This window comes from Agelaius tricolor, unplaced genomic scaffold (genome assembly GCF_023055355.1).
Source record: "Agelaius tricolor isolate 1412-34295 unplaced genomic scaffold, bAgeTri1.0.p SCAF_3, whole genome shotgun sequence".
Lineage (NCBI taxonomy): Eukaryota > Metazoa > Chordata > Aves > Passeriformes > Icteridae > Agelaius > Agelaius tricolor.
The window spans coordinates 61,105,823-61,126,964 of record NW_027269263.1 but is presented as its reverse complement, the minus strand read 5'-3'; the positions used below and the strand labels follow the sequence as shown (position 1 = coordinate 61,126,964).

Sequence of the window (21,142 nt, the reverse complement as noted above, 5' to 3'; positions counted from 1 at the left end):
AAATAGTGTGGATAGATCATAAGCATTGTTTTGTGAGAAATCTAATTTATGTTGAGCATTAAGCTATAATTTTACTGAACTTTTATATTCACTTTTCTTCACCATATAATTAGTCTTTAACAAGGAATCAAAACTATTGTTGTCTCTTTAGAAGAAAGGCTTCAAAAACTGATAATTGCATCAGAGATCAACATTTTCTCCCTTCTGTTTCCTGTGGGAGCCAAAATGTTATTCCCAAGAAATGTTCATGCTGAATTATGCCTCTAAGGCAGAGGAGATGAGGGATCTTGGGGTGGTGGCATTGTCTTGGCAGGTACTCAGGGACTCATTCACAATACTCCAGAGGGGCTGAGCACCCAAAACTGGGGTTGTGCTCTCCTTACCCTGCATCACTGCCAGCCCCCAGGAGGGCTCAGTCCCCAACCTGGCCTTGCCAAGTTTTCACTTCTGCTGGCTGCCCCCAGCGTGGAGCCTGAATGCTTTAGGATGTTGCAATACACTTTCCATTTCTTGCTTTTTGCCAAATACAGATCAGTAATTCCTTAAAAAGCCCCATCATTTAAATTCAGTTTTATTGTCTCTCACAATGAGAATGGTGCATGGATGGCATTTATGGTCAAGCCACTGTAAAAGCCACAAGGGCTAGACTCCTGTTGCTGTATGTGTAAGTGTACCTTTGAGATGCAGAAGAATTTACATGTGTAAAAATATGGTGTGTGTTTTTTAATTCATGTCTTTTGAGTGCTACATTGCTGCTGCAGCCATGTATTGAAATGACAGAAGAGTGATATGTTGTTGCTACTTTTAATACCTTTCATCCTTGAAAGTCTGTAATCTCTTCATGTCACACAAGTCACCACTGAAGCATAGCATTTGGAATCTGCAGAGGAAGGGTTTGTTGGTTTGAGGTTGTTTGTTTCTTTTTAAATTACGAAAAGAGTTTGGAATAAAATATTTTTTTTATTGAAATTAAAAGAAACTTTTGGTAAACCTTACACTTATTAGTGTGTTTTATAATCTGTCTCACAAAAATTGCCTTTACTAATCTTTGAAAAATTGATAAAAAATAGGATATCACTTCTAAGAAAGAGAAACTAGCTGACATAACTAATGTACTACTCTAAGATCATCTTGACTCAAAGATTAGCCATTTGATGATTATCATCAGGGTTTAAAACTCTTTCTGAGGGGAATTTCCATTGCAAAATCAGTGAGGGACCATGAGGCTTCTTACCTTGTAATAGCTGCTGACAGCTTGATCATGCATGGCCTGAATGGCACACATCCTCCTGACTTTGTAAACAGCATCTTTAAATGACATCTCTACTCTGTGGTCTGTCCTTTCTATGTTAGCATCTGACAATAAGTTACCACAAAACCCTCATATTAGCTCCATAATAGCCACAAGTTATCCCTTGTGCAAACAGCATTCCCAGTTCGAGGATGTGGTCTGATGTGGCCATCCGTGTTATTGAGGAGCTTCACTAGAAGCAGTGAATCCATGAGAGCTCTGCAGCATTTTCCTGACTCAACAGCAGCAAGAGGAATGTGAAAGTTGAGGAATTTAAATGAAGGAACTTTGAAAGAACACCACTAAAAGCTTTGGTGTTTTGTAAACTACATTCGAGTGTGTAAAACCACAAACCATCTTAGCTCTCTCATCACCACATATTAACAGCTTTGTCCTCTGGTGACCTTGCTGAGGCAGAAGCTCTGCTCCGCACATTTGTGACTGGAGCTGCAGCTCTCTTCTCTGTGGGTAGTAGGGCTTCACAGAGAGAGCAAGTCCAGATTTTGTGAGGACAGTGTTTGGTTCTCTGTGCTGGGTCCCAGCGGACGGGTGCTGTACGTGGTTATGAAGCCTTGAGTAGCTGTCTATTTTTGTTGTTGTTAAATTTTTAATTTCATCTTCTCTAGCCTTCCTCTCCTTAGGGTCCCAGTCACCCTCCAGTACTTTTCATTAAATTACAGCAATTGCAGTTTTACTGAGCATAAAATTTCCCTAGTTTCCTAGAATTTTCTTGCTGTGAACTGATAAATTAGTCATTTTGACCGTAAATATACAATAATAGGGGCATCCAGTTCAAACTCTTTACAAAGCATTTCCTAAGAGAGCTGCCCTTTGGTTCTTGTCAAGTGATGAAGAGATGACCCCAGCTTCTGTGCTTTCAGCTTACTCAATCTTGACAGCTAAAGGTAATTTCTGTGCCTTCAAGTTTATAGATCTTCATTAAAATGCTAATACAATTCACTTAGAAAGCCAATTTCTGACTTTTATTGTTTCCTGCTCTTGGGTGCGTGTGTGTATTTGTGGGTTATTGTTGGTAAAGGGTAACATTTGTTAAAGAACCAGTGCAGATCGATATACCTTCGCTTTCCCTCAACCTGAAATGCTGAGACAGGCAAAACATGTTTCCATTACTTAAATAAGCAAACAATGGCAAATAAATCATAAAGGCAGCTGGACCAAGGTGTCGTTTTCATAAAGAGCCAGATTTCTCAGAAAGGACAGTTTAATGGGCTGCTGCCAGAGAAATGTCTGCAGAGCTGGTAATTGCAGGAGGGCACACAAAGGTGTCATGTGGGATCTGAGGAGTAGCACCACAGCCAAGACAACTGGAAAAAGGAGACTGAAAAAGGTGTGGACTTTAATGATTTGCTTCTTAAAGGCTGATTGTTTTAAATAAAAATCTAAGTTTTTATTTTTAGCTTGTTCACTTTGGCTGCAAGATCAGAGAAGTGTTTTTAGCTGTAATTTTTATTTTGATCGTGTTTGTGCTGTGGCTTTGTTTCTCCTTTGATCATGCTAAAACACGTTTCAGAAATGTTTGTTTGATGTATGCTGTTTTTTAAAGCAGTCTTCTATATTGTCTGCCTGTGTTTTTTAAAAGCAATGAATCATTGCAAAATATTTGCTGTCAAATTATTTCTTAAATCCATTTTCCCAAAACAAGCTTTCTGGACTTCTAATCAATGGGAGACTGCTTTCAAACAAGAAAGTGTTGAACTGTTGTTGCAGCACTTCTGAGGGCTACGTGGATTGGAGGCAGTTTTAGGGTTGCAGAATACTCCATAATTCATACTCAGAAATTTGAAGTCATTCCGTCTACCCCCAATAGCACTGACTTTTACAATTGTTACTGGTGGGTTTGGATCAAAGTCCTACTTCCCATTCAGTAAAACTTGCTTGAAGTTCATTCCAGCATTTCTTTTGTGGCTGTATTGTGTTGAATGTATGAAATAGGTCAACCCTGACTGAATTATTTTAAACTTCCCATGGGGACTGCTTGATACCAAACCTGTTTAAATTTGCAGGGTAGGGCAGGGCAGTCTCAATACTCGAACATACACATTCATGGATGACATTCTTTCTTCTGCTGCATGGGTGAGCAATTAGGAGAGTCAAGGAGAAGTCCCTTATTCCCTCATCTGTGGATATCTCCCTTCCAATCCTCAAAGAAGAGCAATCAAAAAGTGCTGTGCAGTCCGTGGAGAGGGCTGCGTTGCGTGACTGCTGGCCATCTGGCTGATTGATTCATCAAGACCTTCAGCAGCCAGTAGTGAGCATGGTCTGAAGCCCTGGGGTTGAATGCAAGTGTGCATCAAGCCTCAGGCAAGTCAGGCAGCCTCTGTGCTAGTGGAACAATAAAGAACACACTACAGATCACTGGTTCTTAGCTTTATAACCCATGAAATTGTCAAGCACTTTTCTCTCCCTGTCCCCACACATGGTATCATGATGTTGTTTCTGTAACCACTACATTCATTCTAAACAGAAATTAATCTATTTCTATATGCAACAGAACACATGTAGCCTGCTCTTCATTTATTTGGTTCACTGCATAGACATAAATCTGTTAGATGGAAGAGGGGGAAAAACCCAAGCCACCAGGTAACAAGAGCAAGGGCCCTATAACATGAAGAACCACTCTTTTATTGACTAAAACATATCGATTTACCTAGATGGAAAAACAGTCCAAGGTGTGCTCAGTAAGAAGTGTTATTCAAGAAAAGGTGTTTCATGATGTACAATGGATGTGTTTCTAATAGAGGTTGTGTGACTACTTCATTTGCAGGGATGTAGTCAGGATTATTAATCACTCATTGAAAATCTGAATCCATCTCTGATGAGCACTGGTAAGAAGTATATACAAAGCATACTCACATGTGCTCTAGCTGTGGCATTAGTTTTATCTGCCTACCTCACAACCCTCTTCTCTGCTTTCACTCTGACAGAATAATTTAAAATACATATTTTCAATTTATTCGACTATTTTTCTATCATTGTTGTGTCAGTCCTGCTTTAATACTAAACTGTCTTACTATTTCTGGTTCACTTGCAAAATTATGAGAGGGAAAGAAAAGAATAATAATATGCTAACCGAGGGCAAGTTTACATAACCAGTGCTATATCAGCAATATTTTTGCCTCAAAATGGGGCTCCCCACAGTATCTTCATAGGCCAATGTAAAGTTAGATTTTTGACACCTGATAATATAGTGATTTATTTTAGAACTTGATCTCTTGTGATTTACAAAACCCATTGTGCTAGAAACAAATCATTCAACCATTTGGGAATGTGTTTAGGTTTTGGTTGAATATTTTTTTTACCCTTTTTCATTAAGCCCTTAAGGATGTAAAAGCAACATATTCAAAAAAGAGGTTCTCCAGATCCAGTAGCCAAGAACAGTGTATTCTAATGGCTATCTTCTTTCTCTGGTGGATCCTTCCCCAGTCTGCAGTACAGAAATTTTCAAGCTGTAGCCCTTGTTTCTTGAGATTGAAGTTGCATGCAAAGCCCTAGTATATCGCATAAAAAACAGTTGAGATATTTTTTATCTTGAGTCTCATGTCACTGTAACTTGAAAGCTATTAAATGCACACTAGAAAGAAAGGAAGGACATTTAATAGCTTGCATTACTGGGGTTTGGGGTGGAGAGCTTAAGATCTCAGATTTTTCATGTTCTCAGATGTCTAAAAATGTTTATTTTAAGAGACAATAGGTGGTAGATGCCATTTCACAGAGATCTGTTTTGTGGCCTGTGTTGTTCAACATGTTCATAAATAACCTGAAAAAGAGGTTGAATGAAAGGTTGGGTTTTTTTTCACATGAACCTAAGTTATTCAGCAGTGTGAGACAAAGGAAGACTGTGAAGGGTAACAAAAGGATCTTAATGCAACTGGGTAGCTAAGCAATCAAACGACAAATTAAATTATTTTTGATGAATGATGTAGTGATAAACCATGGGGAAAACCATGAGGAGAGTATGTCTATCTTCACATTTAAAAGAATGGGCTATGGACAGAGTACCACCAATGAAGAGTGAAGTTCTGAGGTTTTGGCAAGTAAATTCCATGGCAATTTCAGATTACTGTTTAGGAGCTGTCAGAACCATATTAATAGGAAAAAAAAAAAAAAAAAAAAGGAAAACTGCAACAGAGAATTCAACAAAGAGAATTGCTCCAGCCCTTGTTAAAGAGCATAGTTCATCCACATCTTGATCACTGGGCATTTTTCCAATACAGGAATTGAGAGGAACCAAATGAATTTATTGAGATCACTGTTCAAAACAAAAATCAGAAGTAAATTTTAGTTCATTACATTGTGTAGGTGAGGAACAAATTCCAAAAGGAAAAGGACATGCTGAATTCTGGAAATGTGCATGGGTTCAGGAAGAAACTAGACAGATAACTGGATTGAAAGTCTATTGAGAGTTAACTAAGGACACAGAAGCAGCAAAGCTCAGGGAATCAGCTACACTGAAAACAGCTGAAGGAAGGGATTGTCTTCTGGGAGAATATTATTTGTAATCACCATATTCTTTCTTGTCTCAAATAATTACTTCTGGAGAATCTTGGAGGTTGTGTATTGATCTAAGTAAACTTTGGTCTGAGCCAGTAGGGTCATCCTTCTGTACTTACATAAAATATATACACGTATGCACCTACACACACAAATACGTGAGATACACACATATATATATATATATATATATATATATATATACACACACAGAGAGTACATGATAATACATACACATACACACAAAATTATGCTGTATATACTCATATAATATAAACATCTAAACTTCTAAACTTCTGTGTGCATAACTTGTCAATGTGTCTTAAAAACACTGCCATCCTTAATAAGGCAATGGGTTGCACAGGCCAGCTAGTGCAAACTGGCAAAACATAGCAAAGTTCATTATTTCCATGACTATCTGGCAAGAAATATACACTGAAAAGATGTTAATACAGACACTAAAATAGCTTACAATTTCACATAGGAACAGGACTCTGAGTAGTTAAATATAGTTCTTCTACAGTTAATTATCCCAGCAGGATGTAGAATGGTTATAAAACAGATTGGTAAATCTGTTGGATATGCCTTCTTTTTCCAAATATAGTGAAAGATACCAGCTGAAGTATCTCTGTAAAATACAGTGATGAGCCAGATGCACCACTGGCATGAATTTATTGATGTGAATTCTATAAAATTCTCTCGCCCAAAACTTCTTTCCAGTATTTTTATGTAACCCATCAGTATGTCCACATTATATGTATTTTCGCTTGTTGATGTATCTTTTTTGCCACCAAATAAAGTTCTCACTCTAATCATTAAGAAATAAAGTTTATGTATGTAAAAATAATACTTCACAAAAATGGAAAGACAAAGTATTTCAACAACTTGAGTAGAAATTCTAAAATATATTTCTCTTCTGAAAAGAAGAAAAAAATTAGGGAATTTGGGGTATCATGGGAAGGTAGTATCAATCAAAATGTGGTTTTCAACAACTTTTTTTAACAGTAATGCACTAAAAATTTTCTAGGTGTAATTTTTTTTTAATTTTTAAAATGAGAACTTTAGATTTGTCTCCATAATTCTTTCATTTTAATTGTTACTTTAACAGAAAGACTAACCGAAGTCCAGACATCCAAAGAAGAAGAAAAATGTCAGTAAAAATACATGGAATTATGAAACCATGCTGTAATGTTATACAAACATTTGTAAAGAGATTTCATAAACATTTAATTGCTCCAATAATAAAGTTAAGATTTGTTCATTAAATATCTGTAGCAAACACCTCTCTGTATTAAAGATAAGAGGAATGTAAATACCTGTCACACATTAGCAGGTGATGATGTACCTAATATAGAAATATTTACCATGGGATACAATGACTGGGTCTTGGGAAGAAAAATGACAGTTTGTTTATGTAAGGAAGAGAAATGATCCAGTTCATGCAGTAGTAATGTGCACAATGGCATTGTCTTCTCAGATCCCAGATTTGTCAGTGCTCACCTGATACCAGAGAGTGACAATCCAGAAGATGACAAGATCTACTTCTTCTTCCGTGAAAATGCAATTGATGGAGAGCACACTGGAAAAGCCACACATGCCAGAATAGGGCAGATCTGCAAGGTCAGATGATGAATTCTTGGTGTGATACTGAATGCATTTGCAAGCAATTTTAGAAATTGTGTTTTCTCACCTGTTAACTATTCAGTATTAATTGACTCTTGGGTCATCCCAAGACAAAAATAGTGTGGGGATGACATACAGAAATCAATACTATTCAATTCTTTTTTGGGGGGGGGAAATTCACAAACTATGATGTTTGGTTTAAAAATCTGTAGGTATCTTCTGAGGCTTAGAAAGTGTCTGCAAAAGAAAGTCTTTTTACAGGAAATGTGGTACTTCCAGGTAGGCCAAAAACATTTGAAGAATTTGCTTTTTAAGTGTTAATACCTTTCCATTCCCACATTAGTGAAAACCTTTAAAACAGAGGCAAAGGAAGATACAGAAAAATGATTGTTTAAGGCTAGCTGTAGAAATGGGCAGCCATTCCAAAGACCCTTAGTGACTGCAAGATGAATCATTTGTCCACACTGATAAATGTCCAGAGGTTTTTCTGACAGACTTCCAAAAACATTTCTGCTAATGAAATTATATTAAAAAATGTTGTAGCTTTGGCAACTGTAGTGTTTACAGTAAAATTTTCTGTTAATCCATAAGGACAATTTCAATTTACCTCCTTGAATTCAGAGGTTCCTACTTGTAAACCAATTACCCCACAAGTATGAAGTCCTCAGGGACCTTTGTTTCTACGTTTGGTGGCTGTACAGCTGACCCCACTGTTCTGGCATTTTTGTCTACTTTGTTCCATTGCAAGTTTCATTTCTACTTTATTGCTACCCATTTCAGCATAATAAACCCCCTCAGATTTTCCAGGACATGGCAGACTGGAAGCTTTGGAGCAAGATATTCTGCCAATTCCTTTTTTCCCAGTGTTGAATATGTATAAAGTTATATAAAGAGATTTGAGTGTTTCTGGTTTTAAGTTATGGACTAGTATGATATATGGCACAATCAATGTAAAATAAAAATAATTCAGATTTTTTGTCTTTGCGACGTAATATTGCTTTTGTACATAGAGGGTGAATTCTTCTCTCTTGTTTTCTCTAAATGTCATCTTATTTACTATATTTTATCTGTACTCTGTTGATATTTGAAACGAAGACTGTTGCTAAATATTAATGCAAAACACTTCTGTTATTAGAATGACTTTGGTGGACACAGGAGCCTTGTTAACAAATGGACAACTTTCCTCAAAGCACGTCTGATCTGTTCTGTGCCAGGACCCAATGGCATCGACACACACTTTGATGAACTTCGTAAGTGGCAGAAGTGGCTGGAAAATAGAAATGTCTTCAGGTATTACCTGTATGAATTTAACCTGATTTTCTTTTCTTCTTGTCATTACAGAGGACGTGTTCCTAATGAACTCTAAAGACCCTAAAAATCCAATAGTCTATGGAGTGTTTACAACTTCCAGGTACAGAGCATATAATTTTCTTGCATGGAAACTTGGATGGCTGCTTGTTTTAAAGAGGTCTCTTTGTTAAAAGTGTTTTTAAAAACCACAAAATTTTCTTAACCTTTGAACCGAGAAGTCAATGTCAGTAAGAAGTAATGAATTAGGTTTCTTTCTTATGAGCAGTGTACATCATCACCCTGAAGCTAGCAAACACAAAGACTATCAGTTTCTCAGGCTGTTCTTGCCATTGAATTGGCTTTTTATAGCAGGGATCAGCATTTGTAGCCCTTTCCACACAGATTTGGAAAATGAATGCAAGCATAAATAAACTTGTTTGGGGGCAGTGTAAAATAGGAAATCTGTGGAGTGAGAAATTGGCTAGTCAAGGAGATTTTAATAAAAAATATTGCTGAAATCTGGAAAGTCTAGTGATCTTTCAAAAGTTCTGTTATTGAATCACATATAACTGTGACTTGAATGTTTTTGTTACATTGTGCTTTCACCAAGAACAAAATATACTTGCAGCTTTGGCCTGAGGAAGGTTTGCAGTACTAGTTGTATTGCCACATTTGTCTGTGAAAGAAACAAGTTTTAGTTTCTAAACAGAAAGAATGTTTCTAGTGATACCAGGCATAGAAGACGGAGATTTACAAGTCCTTACTGTCTTCTGTAAAAAATGTCAGGGTAAGGACAACACTGAAGTTTGTACTTGTGCTGCCCAAAATGATGGAAGAGACTGCTAAAAAAATAGAAAAATGTAGAGTGTAGGAAAAAATTGAATAGTTCTCTAGGGAAAGCCTTACTGAAATTTACTCAAATTTGGGCTTTGGCCTTCTGGGGACAAGATGTTTTAAATAGTGAAATAGCAGCCATCTGCTAAGGAAAATGTCTGGGAGATCATATCAGTTTTGCTGAACTTTCACAGGAGGTGAGTGAGGATTGCTCTGAGAGCATGTCAGAGGTTTGATAATCATCACATGCAATAAATTAGAAAGCATCAAGCTGCTATTCCCATAGCTCTAGCACTTGATTAAAGAAGCTGATTTGATTTCTTCTCCCCTCATTTTCAGTAATATCTTCAAGGGATCAGCAGTGTGTATGTACAGCATGACTGATGTCAGGAGGGTGTTCCTTGGTCCCTATGCCCACCGGGATGGCCCCAACTACCAGTGGGTTCCCTACCAAGGGCGAGTGCCGTACCCACGGCCAGGAACTGTAAGTACCCCAAGGAATCCGAACTGGGAAAACTGTGGAAAGTATTTTCACACATTACACGGTCCTTGAGCTGAGATCCAGGAAAGAAACTGACACAAATAACGAAATAGATAGAGTGGCAGAAGGGAAAGCTAACAGTTCCTCCAGGTCCAGAATGTACTGATTTTCTTGTAACATATGAAACTGCAGTAACAACTTCACTTTGATTTTAATTTTGGCATTCATATTAACAACTTCAAAAGAAGTTTTTGTAATGGCTGGAGAATTTTACTGAAAGTCAAGTGTTTCATAAATTATATTGCATTATCCTTTCCTTGGAATTAGGTTTTTCCCCCAAATATTGGCTGACTGAGCCATTCTTCATAAAAATGAATGGAAAACAGGATTTGCCTCACTGTTAGGAACTTTCAGTCAACGTTAAATCTAAGACAGTAAAACTCATATTTCTGCAACAGATGATAGAGTGACTACAATAGTTTCTAACTTCCACTGGGAATTTTTAAAAATATGTGGTTTTACCTGATTCTCTGTTTCTGGTTTATAAATGACTAAAATATCAATCCATATAAGACATCCATATTTCAACTGATATCAACACATTCTAGAAATATTTAAGTGCCTCTGAAATTTCCAGTAGTCTAAGAAGATGGGACATTTATGAAACAAGCATTAATTTTATACATTGGGCTTGCTCTTTAGCTTGTGTAAGTCAGCTTGGCCCATTTGTGTTGAGAACTGTCATTGCAGAAGATTACATATATATGTACACATGGATACATAAAAATGTATATATGTAAATAATATATATGTTTACAACATTCTTCTCAAAGTCTTCTTAAGTGTAAGGCACAAAAGAAAACTGGAATAACTTTGCTTCTTTAGTTCATCAAATTTTCTACTTTTCTGTGGTATGTTTGAAATTGTCCTTTCAAATCTGATCTTTCAACTGATATATATGTCCAGCTAATGAAAATTACTTCCTAAGTAAAAGAAAACAGTGGCTCCCTGACAGCTGGATTCCTCAGCACTCCTCACTCCTTCACTGCAACTAAAGGAATTTCTAATTTTTTCCAGACTTAAAATATCAGCTCTGCAGCATAAAAGAGGTTTCATTTCTCATCTAATGGTGAAGCTTTTTTTCCCAATTATTACAGTTAATTCTGTTATGTCAGGGAGTTGTGTTTTTTTTAAGTTCTATTGTGTTACAACTCTAGAAAATGTGAATGAGTAGATATTTTTGGTATTTCTTGTATAGCTATTCTCACCTTTTCAGTTTAACAGACTTTATGTTCATTATTCTATTCCTTTATACTCCTCTTTGATTGCAGTTTCAATTAGCCTTTCTGAACAAAACCAGATACTAGATATTATGTAGAATTATAAGAATGTTGCATGTTTTTATTACAGAAGTAGACTGAGATAAAGAACTGACTGCTGCACACAGACTCTGTTGCATTCATTCCTCTGCAGAGATCAGATGCAGCTCTGTTGAGATTCTAAATACACAACTCAAATGCTGGCAATTCTGTGTCCTGAGACACAGTTCTGGCCTCAGTTCTGCCTGGGAGTTACTCCTCAACTTCAACTTCTCTGAGGGTCTTGATGTGAGTTGTACATGAGAAAAGAATAATTTGATCAGCTTCCCCAGAATAAGCAGAAAAACAAGGGCCAGAACCCAGCCCTTAAGTGACAAAGTGACCTAAGACACCAGAGCCTTTGTCAAAGTAAGGAAATGCAGTTAGGTTACAGATACTTCTGTTTCTGGCTACCCTATCAGAATGGAGTTTTCCTTTATGATTTCATTATAAAATGCTTTTATTAAGATTCACAAAGTGCAGAGATGTTCAGATTCCACCATAAGCTGTTTTCTTGCCTAAAAATCAAATGTAGTCCCAAATTTTACAGGTCTGCTTAGCCCCACAGATGTAGTGCAGGAGGCCATGCCACTGTAATTGTTGTTAGAGTGGCTGAGGCCAGCAGTTTGCCAGGACTCTAATCCTGGGTTCTGCCACTTTAAAAAAAGAGGCATGCCCTCACAGTTGCTAAAATCATTCTGTTCTATTAATAGGATAAAACTGAATTGTAAAATGAGGTGCATTTCTGGCTGGAAAGAAGCTTTTTGTTTATAAAGTGATGAAGTTGTGTGTGTTTCCAATGATTTGAAGATCTGTTGAGAATAGAGAAGAAAAAGATTTTAGAAGTTCCTTAGATGTCAGACCTTTGGACTCCTTTTCCAAGAAATGCAGAAAGAGATGGAGGAAAAAACCTGATGTTAGAGTAATTCATTTCCAGATTGCACTGCAGTTAAACAGTACTGAATTATCTCAGGAATTTAATAGGTGAGGTGCCAGTAAACTTCTTGAGCATCTGGTGATTTGCCCAGTATGAGTAAAAGAAAAAGAAAGGAAATGGTTTTTGAAAAACCAGAAAGCCTGGTAAACAATTCTGCATCAACTTCACGTGCAGCAAAGAAATTGCCAGAGTTTTTCCTGTACGATCTACAGGACTTGGGTTTTGTTCTTTCTTTTCTTTTTTCTTTTCTTTTTTTTTCCTTTTTTAAACTTTTTTAAAGTATCTGGGAGAGGAGGGAGGACTTTTGTGTATACCTCATCTAAACTCAGGTAGCTCATCCTGAATTCCTATCTGACTTTCAGTGAATTCAGCTACAGAGCTCAGGTTTTCTCTGCTTCATGATACCAAGAGTTATGACCAAAGACCTTTTTCTTCCTACCAAAATGTAGATAAAGATTCCTTACTAGGCCTAGTCCTGGTAATGCACTTTAAACTTCACATATAAAGACACAGGATTACAGTAATTTTTTTATTCTCAGAAAAGCAGGGGATCCAAGGAGTAATAAGGGTCTCAGAATTGAGAGTCTTATTCAAACACACAGAATTATGACTCTAATTCTAGTTTTATGAATTTTCTGTGCAAACTATATCTTGGTTCATAGAATGATAGAATATCCTGAGTTGGAAGGGAACCACAAGGGTCACTGAGTCCAGCTCCTGGCTCTGAACAGAACAGCCCCAAGAGCTACACCCTGTGCCTGAGAGCATTGTACAAATGCTTCCTGAGCTCTGGCACTCTTGGTGCTGTGACCATTTCCCTTGGGAGATTGTTTCATATTGCTGCAAGTAAAATCCTTTGTTAGAAAATGAGCCAGAAAGTAAATATTCATGCAGTTGAAACACAGCTGAAATTCATTTGCCTAAAATTGAAATGAATGTTCATTTAGTATTTTTTCAGTGTTTGCCCAGCTGCAATTAACAATACTTAGTTCTTGTGTAGTGATTTTTATGCATAGAGTACTTTACAGCTATTATCTAATTAATTGCTATCTAATTAATCCAAGTAATTAGTATTGAACTGTAGCTAGAATATTAATTGAGATGCAAAGCAAACTTAAAGTGCAGCATTTGAAACACTATTTTTGAGACAGAGAATGGTTTGGCCAACAATCATGAAAAGTCCATCTGATTTTCTCTTTGTAATATTTTTGTACAAAAGAGCAACAACATATAATAATAAGAAAAAGGTTAAAAAAATCTTGAAAAACTAAAATAATTTGGTTTCTGCTTTGTCTGCTCCACATGCCTTAATCAAATATTCTTCTTCTCTCCTCTCTTACCTTCCATACAAACAGAATTTGCTTACTAACAAATATGGAATTTGCTTACTAACAAATATGCCCACAAGGGACAATTTACACTTTATATGTCCATGCTGGAAGTGTCCCTTTGCTGAGTACAGCAACTACTCTTTTTTGACATTGATTTTTAAATTTCATTTCTGTTGAATTATTAATAATTTGGATCAAGGTGATAGCAAAGACAATCGATTTTTTTCTGTTGAGCATCCTGCAAGGTCTGGATTCTTGCTTAATAAGATCTTGTCCGCTAGGTTTTTAATTTAATTGGAAGGCATTTTATACCTGGATATAAAGGGCAAATTATCTCAGTCATTTTAACACCAGTTGTTTATATTTGAAGGTCAAATACTGGAAAATAATTAATTTCAGCTGGGATTCAGTGTTTTATATGTCTTTAAGAGTTATCTGAACAGATCTGTAGTTGGGTCACCAATATCTTTGACAAGTATCTTTGGCCTTTGGTCATGGTGGCTCATGGTTTCATTCACCCATTAAAAGTACTAATATAGTGCTAATGCTTATGTTAATGTTACAGGTAACTGTTCATGAAATACTTACCAATTCTATAGAAGAGATGATGACAAATGGTGATGATCAGCCACAGAGTGTCCTGATGGGGATATGTAATAGCTGAAAGTGGAGGAATACTTTTGTGGCTACCAAGACCATGGTCTTACCTCTCTGGTTTCTGCTTAGAGTGGGAGAACATAAGTTAAATGTGAAAAGAAGAGCCCTGTGGTTCTCACAGATGAGAGGCAAAACTGTCTGGCCCACCCCTGGGGATATGCAGGGGAAAAGTGACTCTTTTCTGTCTTACATCATTGGACCAGATTCATCCCAATGGGACACACCAGCTGTGCAGGACAGTGAGGAGTTACTGCAGTTCCTTAGTAAGATCCTCTCACCTAAGAGTTCACGTGGACAGTGTGATGAGTAACACTCACAGAAGGCTTTCTTTAGAATCAGAGGGGAAAAAAAAGATACATTTAAGACATGACTCACTAGATTTGATTTAGCGTAACAGGATCCACATTATCGGGACTACATGGAGGACACAGAGTTGTTGAGACAAGCAGGGGTTTGAAAAGTCAGTAGAACAGGGCATTGTCCCAGGATTTAAGGATTTGGTTCCTCACACAGCAATTTGGACTTCCAGTGAACTTCTGAAGACAATACTTTGAAACAAAGATGATGGCGTGACAGATGAGTAATGAGATGGTTGACTCTCACAATTAAGAGACAAATATTATGTATATATGTTAAGAGAAGTTTTATAGACTTATAGTTATGTTTTACCCCCCCTTGCATTGTTATCAGTGGGTGGCCTGGGTTTGGGACATTTGGGAGGGTCAGCTTGTTGCTATGGCAACAAGCAACTGACCTCCAATCAAGATTTAAGGAAGTGAACTCCACCACTGGACAGTGAAGAAGGAGTTGATGGACAGAACTTTGGGTGGGGCTAAAGGGTTAAAAGGTGGAACATCCAATGGGGGAAAGATCCTCCGCCCCCAGAGCCGTAATATTTTCTCTATTCAGTCTTCTGTTGTATTTTTGATAAGGTTTTAATAAACCTTTTAAATTTTTTTGGAAGTGAATATAATTTCTCACAATATCATAATTAATTAATTTTGTGTTATATACATAACCAAATACTGAATTGCTTGCCTTGTATTGAATGATTTAGATATTTCAGGATTTCTTCCTTCTGACAATTAAAGACTAATACTAATCACAACTGGACTTAAAAGCCTTTTGCACTGAAAAGGAATAAGAAAAGTGATGTGTGAGGATCATTTGCATTCTGTCAACCATATTGGTTTAAATCCCAAATAAATTTAAAAATAGAGACTATGAGTGATAGAATTATCTTTTGCTGTCTGTCACAAAAAACTTAGATTCCCTGACATATTTAATTATAGACTGCCGTAGATGGGCTGATAAATAATAAAATGTTTCCCCTTTTGTTTTCCTAGTGTCCCAGTAAAACATTTGGAGGTTTTGATTCCACCAAGGACCTTCCTGATGAAGTTATCACATTTGCCAGAAGCCATCCTGCCATGTACAACCCAGTATTCCCCATCAACAACCGTCCCATCATGATCAAAACAGACGTGGATTACCAGTTCACACAGATCGTGGTGGATCGGGTAGATGCAGAAGATGGCCAGTATGATGTGATGTTCATTGGCACAGGTGAGAGGTCTTGAATCTACACTGTTATCCTCCTCCAGGATTGATGGAAACCTACAGCAGATAAAAATTCATACTCTGAAAGACAGAGCATTGACTGAAGAACAGTGTAAACATGTGAAAATTTGGGGCAGGACCCAAAACTGTGCGTGTGGGGAGGTCTTTGTTACAAGCATCCAGTGTTACAGGTTCAGGCCATAGCCTGCACAGCTTAATTCTGTAGGAGCTTTGCCAACTGGACTAAGATCAAACCACCCTCTTTCCAGCTACTGCTTTTAGGGGTTTTTATTAGAAATGTCTTGCCTTATTTATTATAATTTAGTATTAAAATGAGGGGTTTGAGGTACCCATTTTGAAGTGCAGCATAAAAAGTATTAACGTGAATGAGGCAAATATCCAGGTATGGTAAAAGTGTTTTGTGCCTTTCAACTATTTCAAGTATTGCCTTAAGATGCTCAGCCCTTCAGCCAAGAGGTTGTATCATTTTACTTTAGATGAAGATATCTGGCACAAATGGAGTGTTTCAGAAGAGCTGGTATTCAAATAGAAAGATGATATCCTTTCCAAAGCATTTGCAGAATCATACAGCTTTGGGCATCTTAGAGAAGTGCAAATAAGCACTCAGAAAAGACATTTTTTCCAGAAAGGTAATAATGAGAAAGAGTGTCCAAAAATTAGCTGATAGGCATTTTCCCAAATTCAGTGGTTTCAAAACTCTGCTGAGTAGCAATTGGATCTTGTGAATCTGTTTCTTCATCTGCAAAAGTTTTACATTAGTTGGCTGGTGCTTCAGTTATGTTGAATAAAAGTATTTTAAACTTCTACTGAACATAATTACTAGTAATTAGACATTGGCATCGTGAAGCCAAACCAAATCAAACCAAAACCCTACTGCTTCTTTTCAGTGTTGGACCAAAAAATACCTCTGTGTCTGTCTTATAGCAGTCCAAATTTACATACTTTAAATACAGTTCTGGTACTCTAAACCTGGAGTCAGATTTCCAAAGCAATAAATGTAAGATCTCTTTCATGTTGATGCCTGAAATGTATTATGAGTAAACTGAGAGCTGGTGAAGTTTTGTGTACCAAACCCAGTGCAAGTATAACAATTCAGAACATTTACTGCAGGAAACACAGCTCTGCAGGAAGGGTTAAAGCACTTCAAAGCTGTAAACTGAATTATTAGATACCAGTGCTACAGTATGTTCTTGCATAAAACATTGACAAGTATTTTCATATGATTTTACACAACATATAGATTTTCCATCACACATTAGAGACTTCAATGTCATCCACAATTCACAGTGTTTGGTGCCTTTCAACAAGTCCTCTATGACCTGATTTGGCCCACAAAAAACAAATTAGTCACATATATGGTATGATGCTGAACAAACATAAGGAACTTATTTAAGTATATTTCTTGAGAAAAAGAGGTGGCATTTAACTCTCCAAATCTTAGCCGGTGGGCTAAGAAAGATGCATTTATTTTTGCAAGGGAAAGCAAAAAGTTCTTCCAGAGATTCACTGCACTTTCCTCAAGACTGCTGTTAGAGTTAGATGAAAAGACAGAAGTTCCTGTCTGTTTCAGGCAGTGCAGGAAGATTTGCTTAAAACTGAGCTAGTTATCATTGCAGACACTGGCTATTTAGTTATTATGTCTAGAAGTTCTTAGGTAAATCAGTCAGGCAAGATCTCCCTCTAAAAGAACCTAAATGATAATTTTTACCTTTGAGTTTAGGGTTTTCCTAAACCAGTAATATTCAGATGTGAGGTAAATGCTCAGGATTCCATCCAGTGCTGGTGATAGCCCTGCCCACAAACTATAAGAAAAGTGTTGAAACGTTATTACTTGCACTTTCCAAAAGATATTTCAGCACTAAAATCCTGTCTTTTTAAGTGCAGAGTGTTTTTATTTTTTGAAATACTACTTTTGCCCGTAGAAACCATTTTTCTTCCAGCAGGAGGTCATACCCTCGTGGGACAAAATCAGGCATTGCAACACCCATGCCTAGAGCTGGAGCACAGAAGCTGCTTCGTGTTCCTCTGAGCTCACTGTCCTTATTGTGGTTTCCAGAATCAGGAAAAGGTGTCTTCCACGTGGGGGGAGAGGCAAAGAGGCAGCACTGAGCCCTGCCTGCCTTCTGCCAGAGAGCTGTCCTGAGCCAGCTGCTCAGGGTCAGAGGAATCACAAACAGATACACAATCAGCATGTATTACTTCTTCCCAAGCAAAGAACTAACTGGGAAGCAGATTAGGGACTTTAGTCACAGTCCATTTTCCCACTTGGTGATCTGAATCTATGACAAAGCCAGAATTATGCTCCCTGGGGTATGGCTGGGTTTTTCTGTGCAGGTCTGTCCCATCAGATTAGATAATATTTCTCTGTATTTTCCCATTGCTGTTAGAGCAATCTACATTATTCCCATGTGCTGCTGAACTGCACTATGTTGAAGAAATAGGTTTTTTTTTTCCTTTTCACTGAATAACTGATGATAATTGAACACAACATAATTAATAGCCATCCAGTGTGGTCACATTTTCCGTTCCTGTGGGGGAAATCTTGAGCTGAGCAGTTTCTTTCCCACTCTGATTGTACCAGTGTGTTTCACAATGAAAATAAAATCCTATCAGTGTGCTTGAAAGTAATCAGAAAAAACAGGATTTCATGCATATCCTGATGGTCTAATGTTTGGCATCCTTTGGCACAGTTAAAGTACCTCTGTCAGTAAAGCAAATTAATAACAGTAATCTTATCTTTCTAAGCAGAGCCTATTGATCCTAAAGGAGACGCCTGATTCTGTTTGTGTGAAATTGTTTGAAATGCTACTCTGTAAAACTTGATGTAGAAGTCAGATAAAGCTCCACTTTGGTACCTATGGCCTGACCAGAGTCTCCACAGTGATTAACTCAGTGTATCTTTGACCTCAGAGGCTTTCTTGAGATCAGGCAACTGTAATTGTTGCAGGAGCCACTTAAAAGTCTGACCTTTTGTTGAAACAACATTATGGGAAACTTGTGTCTGCTCAATGCCCACTCAGTCTGTTTTATGAAAAATCTCCCTTTATTTCTAGGATATAGCATTTAATGGGCTGGGACTGAGGACAGTCCTAGTCCAGCACTGAATAGAGTTGTGACACTTTGCTACACTGTTATGTTTATTATGTCAGAGTTCCCTGTTCTTCACCCATAAAATGTATTTTCCTCAAAACCACAGTCATCATATTACCAGGATAATTAAGGAAATTAACTCATCAATTAAATTACAAATATAACTACTGTTAGGTTTTCTGTTATTCTGAATTAATCTGTAGTAGAAATGTGGATTTTTCTTATTATTTTAAAGTTTATATTGTATTTGTTCTGAAACATTCTCAATATTTCTTGTTCTAAATATAGTCAATCAGTCGCAGTGATCATAATGAAACCAATCCAAACTCATCTAGTATATTTTAGTAGCAGAATTTGAACATGTAGATGCCTAAATAAAAAGAAAGATGTGCTTTGCTTTGTTGTTGCTTTAAGAAATAACTAATGCTTTGTGTTTTTAAAAGAATATATTAATTTGTGGCTAATGAAAGAAAACAGTAATGTACATATTCCAGGGGAAAAGAAATTGCATCTTTCTAAAATTCCAAAAATATGTATCTAGCAACCAACATCTGCTTAAAGGGAAGCAGATGGAAAAAATGAAAAATCTCAGTTCTACAGGATATTCCAGGTTTTCTAGAATACTTAAATACAAAACCATGTAAAGTTAAGTACCAGTATTTTCTTTTTGATTCAATAGCTTTTAAGTCAGTTGCCCTATAAAAACATTTCTAATGCATGTGATTTCTTTGTCTCAGTTTTACGTGCATTTTAGATATAGAAGTAGAGTTGTCATCTTTTTATTCAGAAATTTCAGCTAACACCCACAAACTATATATACTTATAAAATGTATATATATATATATATGCTTTTGTGTAATTGATGGTTAAATTCTTGTTTTAAGAATGTCAACCTTTATAGTTATTTAAGAATTTTATCCACTTAAAATGCCTTGTGTTTTCCTAAACCATTAAAGCTGTAGGATGTGCAACATGAAGAGTCCTTAGGGACATAGTTATTCTACCTGTGATACATTTACATGGCACTACACTTGGCTGGTTAAAAAGAAAAGTCGCATACAGATTGTTTCCATTTCAGAGAGTCTGCAGTGATGTGTGCCAACCTAGAAATGGTTCTTTGTGTTTTTGTTGTTTCCTGGAAATTGTGCTCGTAGAAACAAAGAAATAAATTACAGATGCAGAAGCTGAATAACAGAGATGGTCTTTAGTCTCAACCATGTTCACAAAACCAAAGGCTGTGGCTCTGGAATTTCACGTGCTGGCCTTGTTGATTTTAAAGCTTGTTGCAAAACTCAAAAAATGTAATTTGATATAATACTAAAATGCTGGCACACACCTATTTCTAAACCAAAGGCACACATTGTATGCTTTTCACCCCTCAGTGAAGAACCAGCATCTTACACACAGAGAAATAGAGATGCCTTAAGGGGCTTATACATCTTAGGTACTTTGTTTGACACAGGGAAGATCGCAGGTACTTAAGAGACCTAACAGCTTCATCTGTCTGAGAACGTTTGTCCAGATGGTTTTATAGCCATACTGCAGTATCTTCACATGCATTTTAAGAAAGAAAAACATCATATTCAAAATGGACTATAAAACACACCTGGGTAAATTTAGAGCATTTCCTTCCCCAGTCATGAATCTGTCATTTTATACTGTCACCTAAATAGTATTTCAGTCCTGTCTATTCCTTAATAACCATAATAGTATGTATTTTCTTTGATGCATTTTGATAATTCAAATACTTACTTGTTCTACTGAAATACGTTGTTTTCTGAGGTTATTTTAAATAGCAGTTATTTTGAATTAGTGCTGAGAGATATGTAGCTTCATAGTCTTTATATGTGAAATAATTATATACTACAAGAAATTCTGGCTGCTACAAAGCAGAAGTATTCATCTTAAGCACCTGAAAACACTTTTTTTTCCCCCCTTTTCAAGATATTGGAACAGTTCTTAAAGTGGTTTCAATTCCTAAGGAGACTTGGCACGAATTAGAGGAAGTCTTGCTGGAAGAAATGACAGTCTTTCGGGTAAGTGCAGCTAAATTTCAAGTGTCAGGTTGTAGATTTCTCTGTGGACAGCTGCAAACTCAACTACTTGCAGTCTAGCCAAGGAATAGCCTGGCATACCCCTCTAATTAGCTTGTCATTT

The 21,142-nt window shown here is 36.9% G+C and overlaps 1 protein-coding gene across 2 annotated transcripts in view; it reads left to right on the top strand.

The window, feature by feature from the left end:
• The window catches only part of SEMA3A (semaphorin 3A), a 165,409-nt gene that overhangs the window by 120,293 nt on the left and 23,974 nt on the right, over positions 1-21,142 (top strand). For both annotated transcript variants that reach the window (XM_071424035.1, XM_071424036.1), the window contains 6 exons: positions 7,281-7,423; positions 8,562-8,676; positions 8,768-8,837; positions 9,890-10,034; positions 15,661-15,880; positions 20,930-21,021. In XM_071424035.1, the coding sequence (XP_071280136.1) occupies positions 7,281-7,423; positions 8,562-8,676; positions 8,768-8,837; positions 9,890-10,034; positions 15,661-15,880; positions 20,930-21,021 (785 nt within the window). The remainder of the gene's footprint in view (positions 1-7,280; positions 7,424-8,561; positions 8,677-8,767; positions 8,838-9,889; positions 10,035-15,660; positions 15,881-20,929; positions 21,022-21,142) is intronic.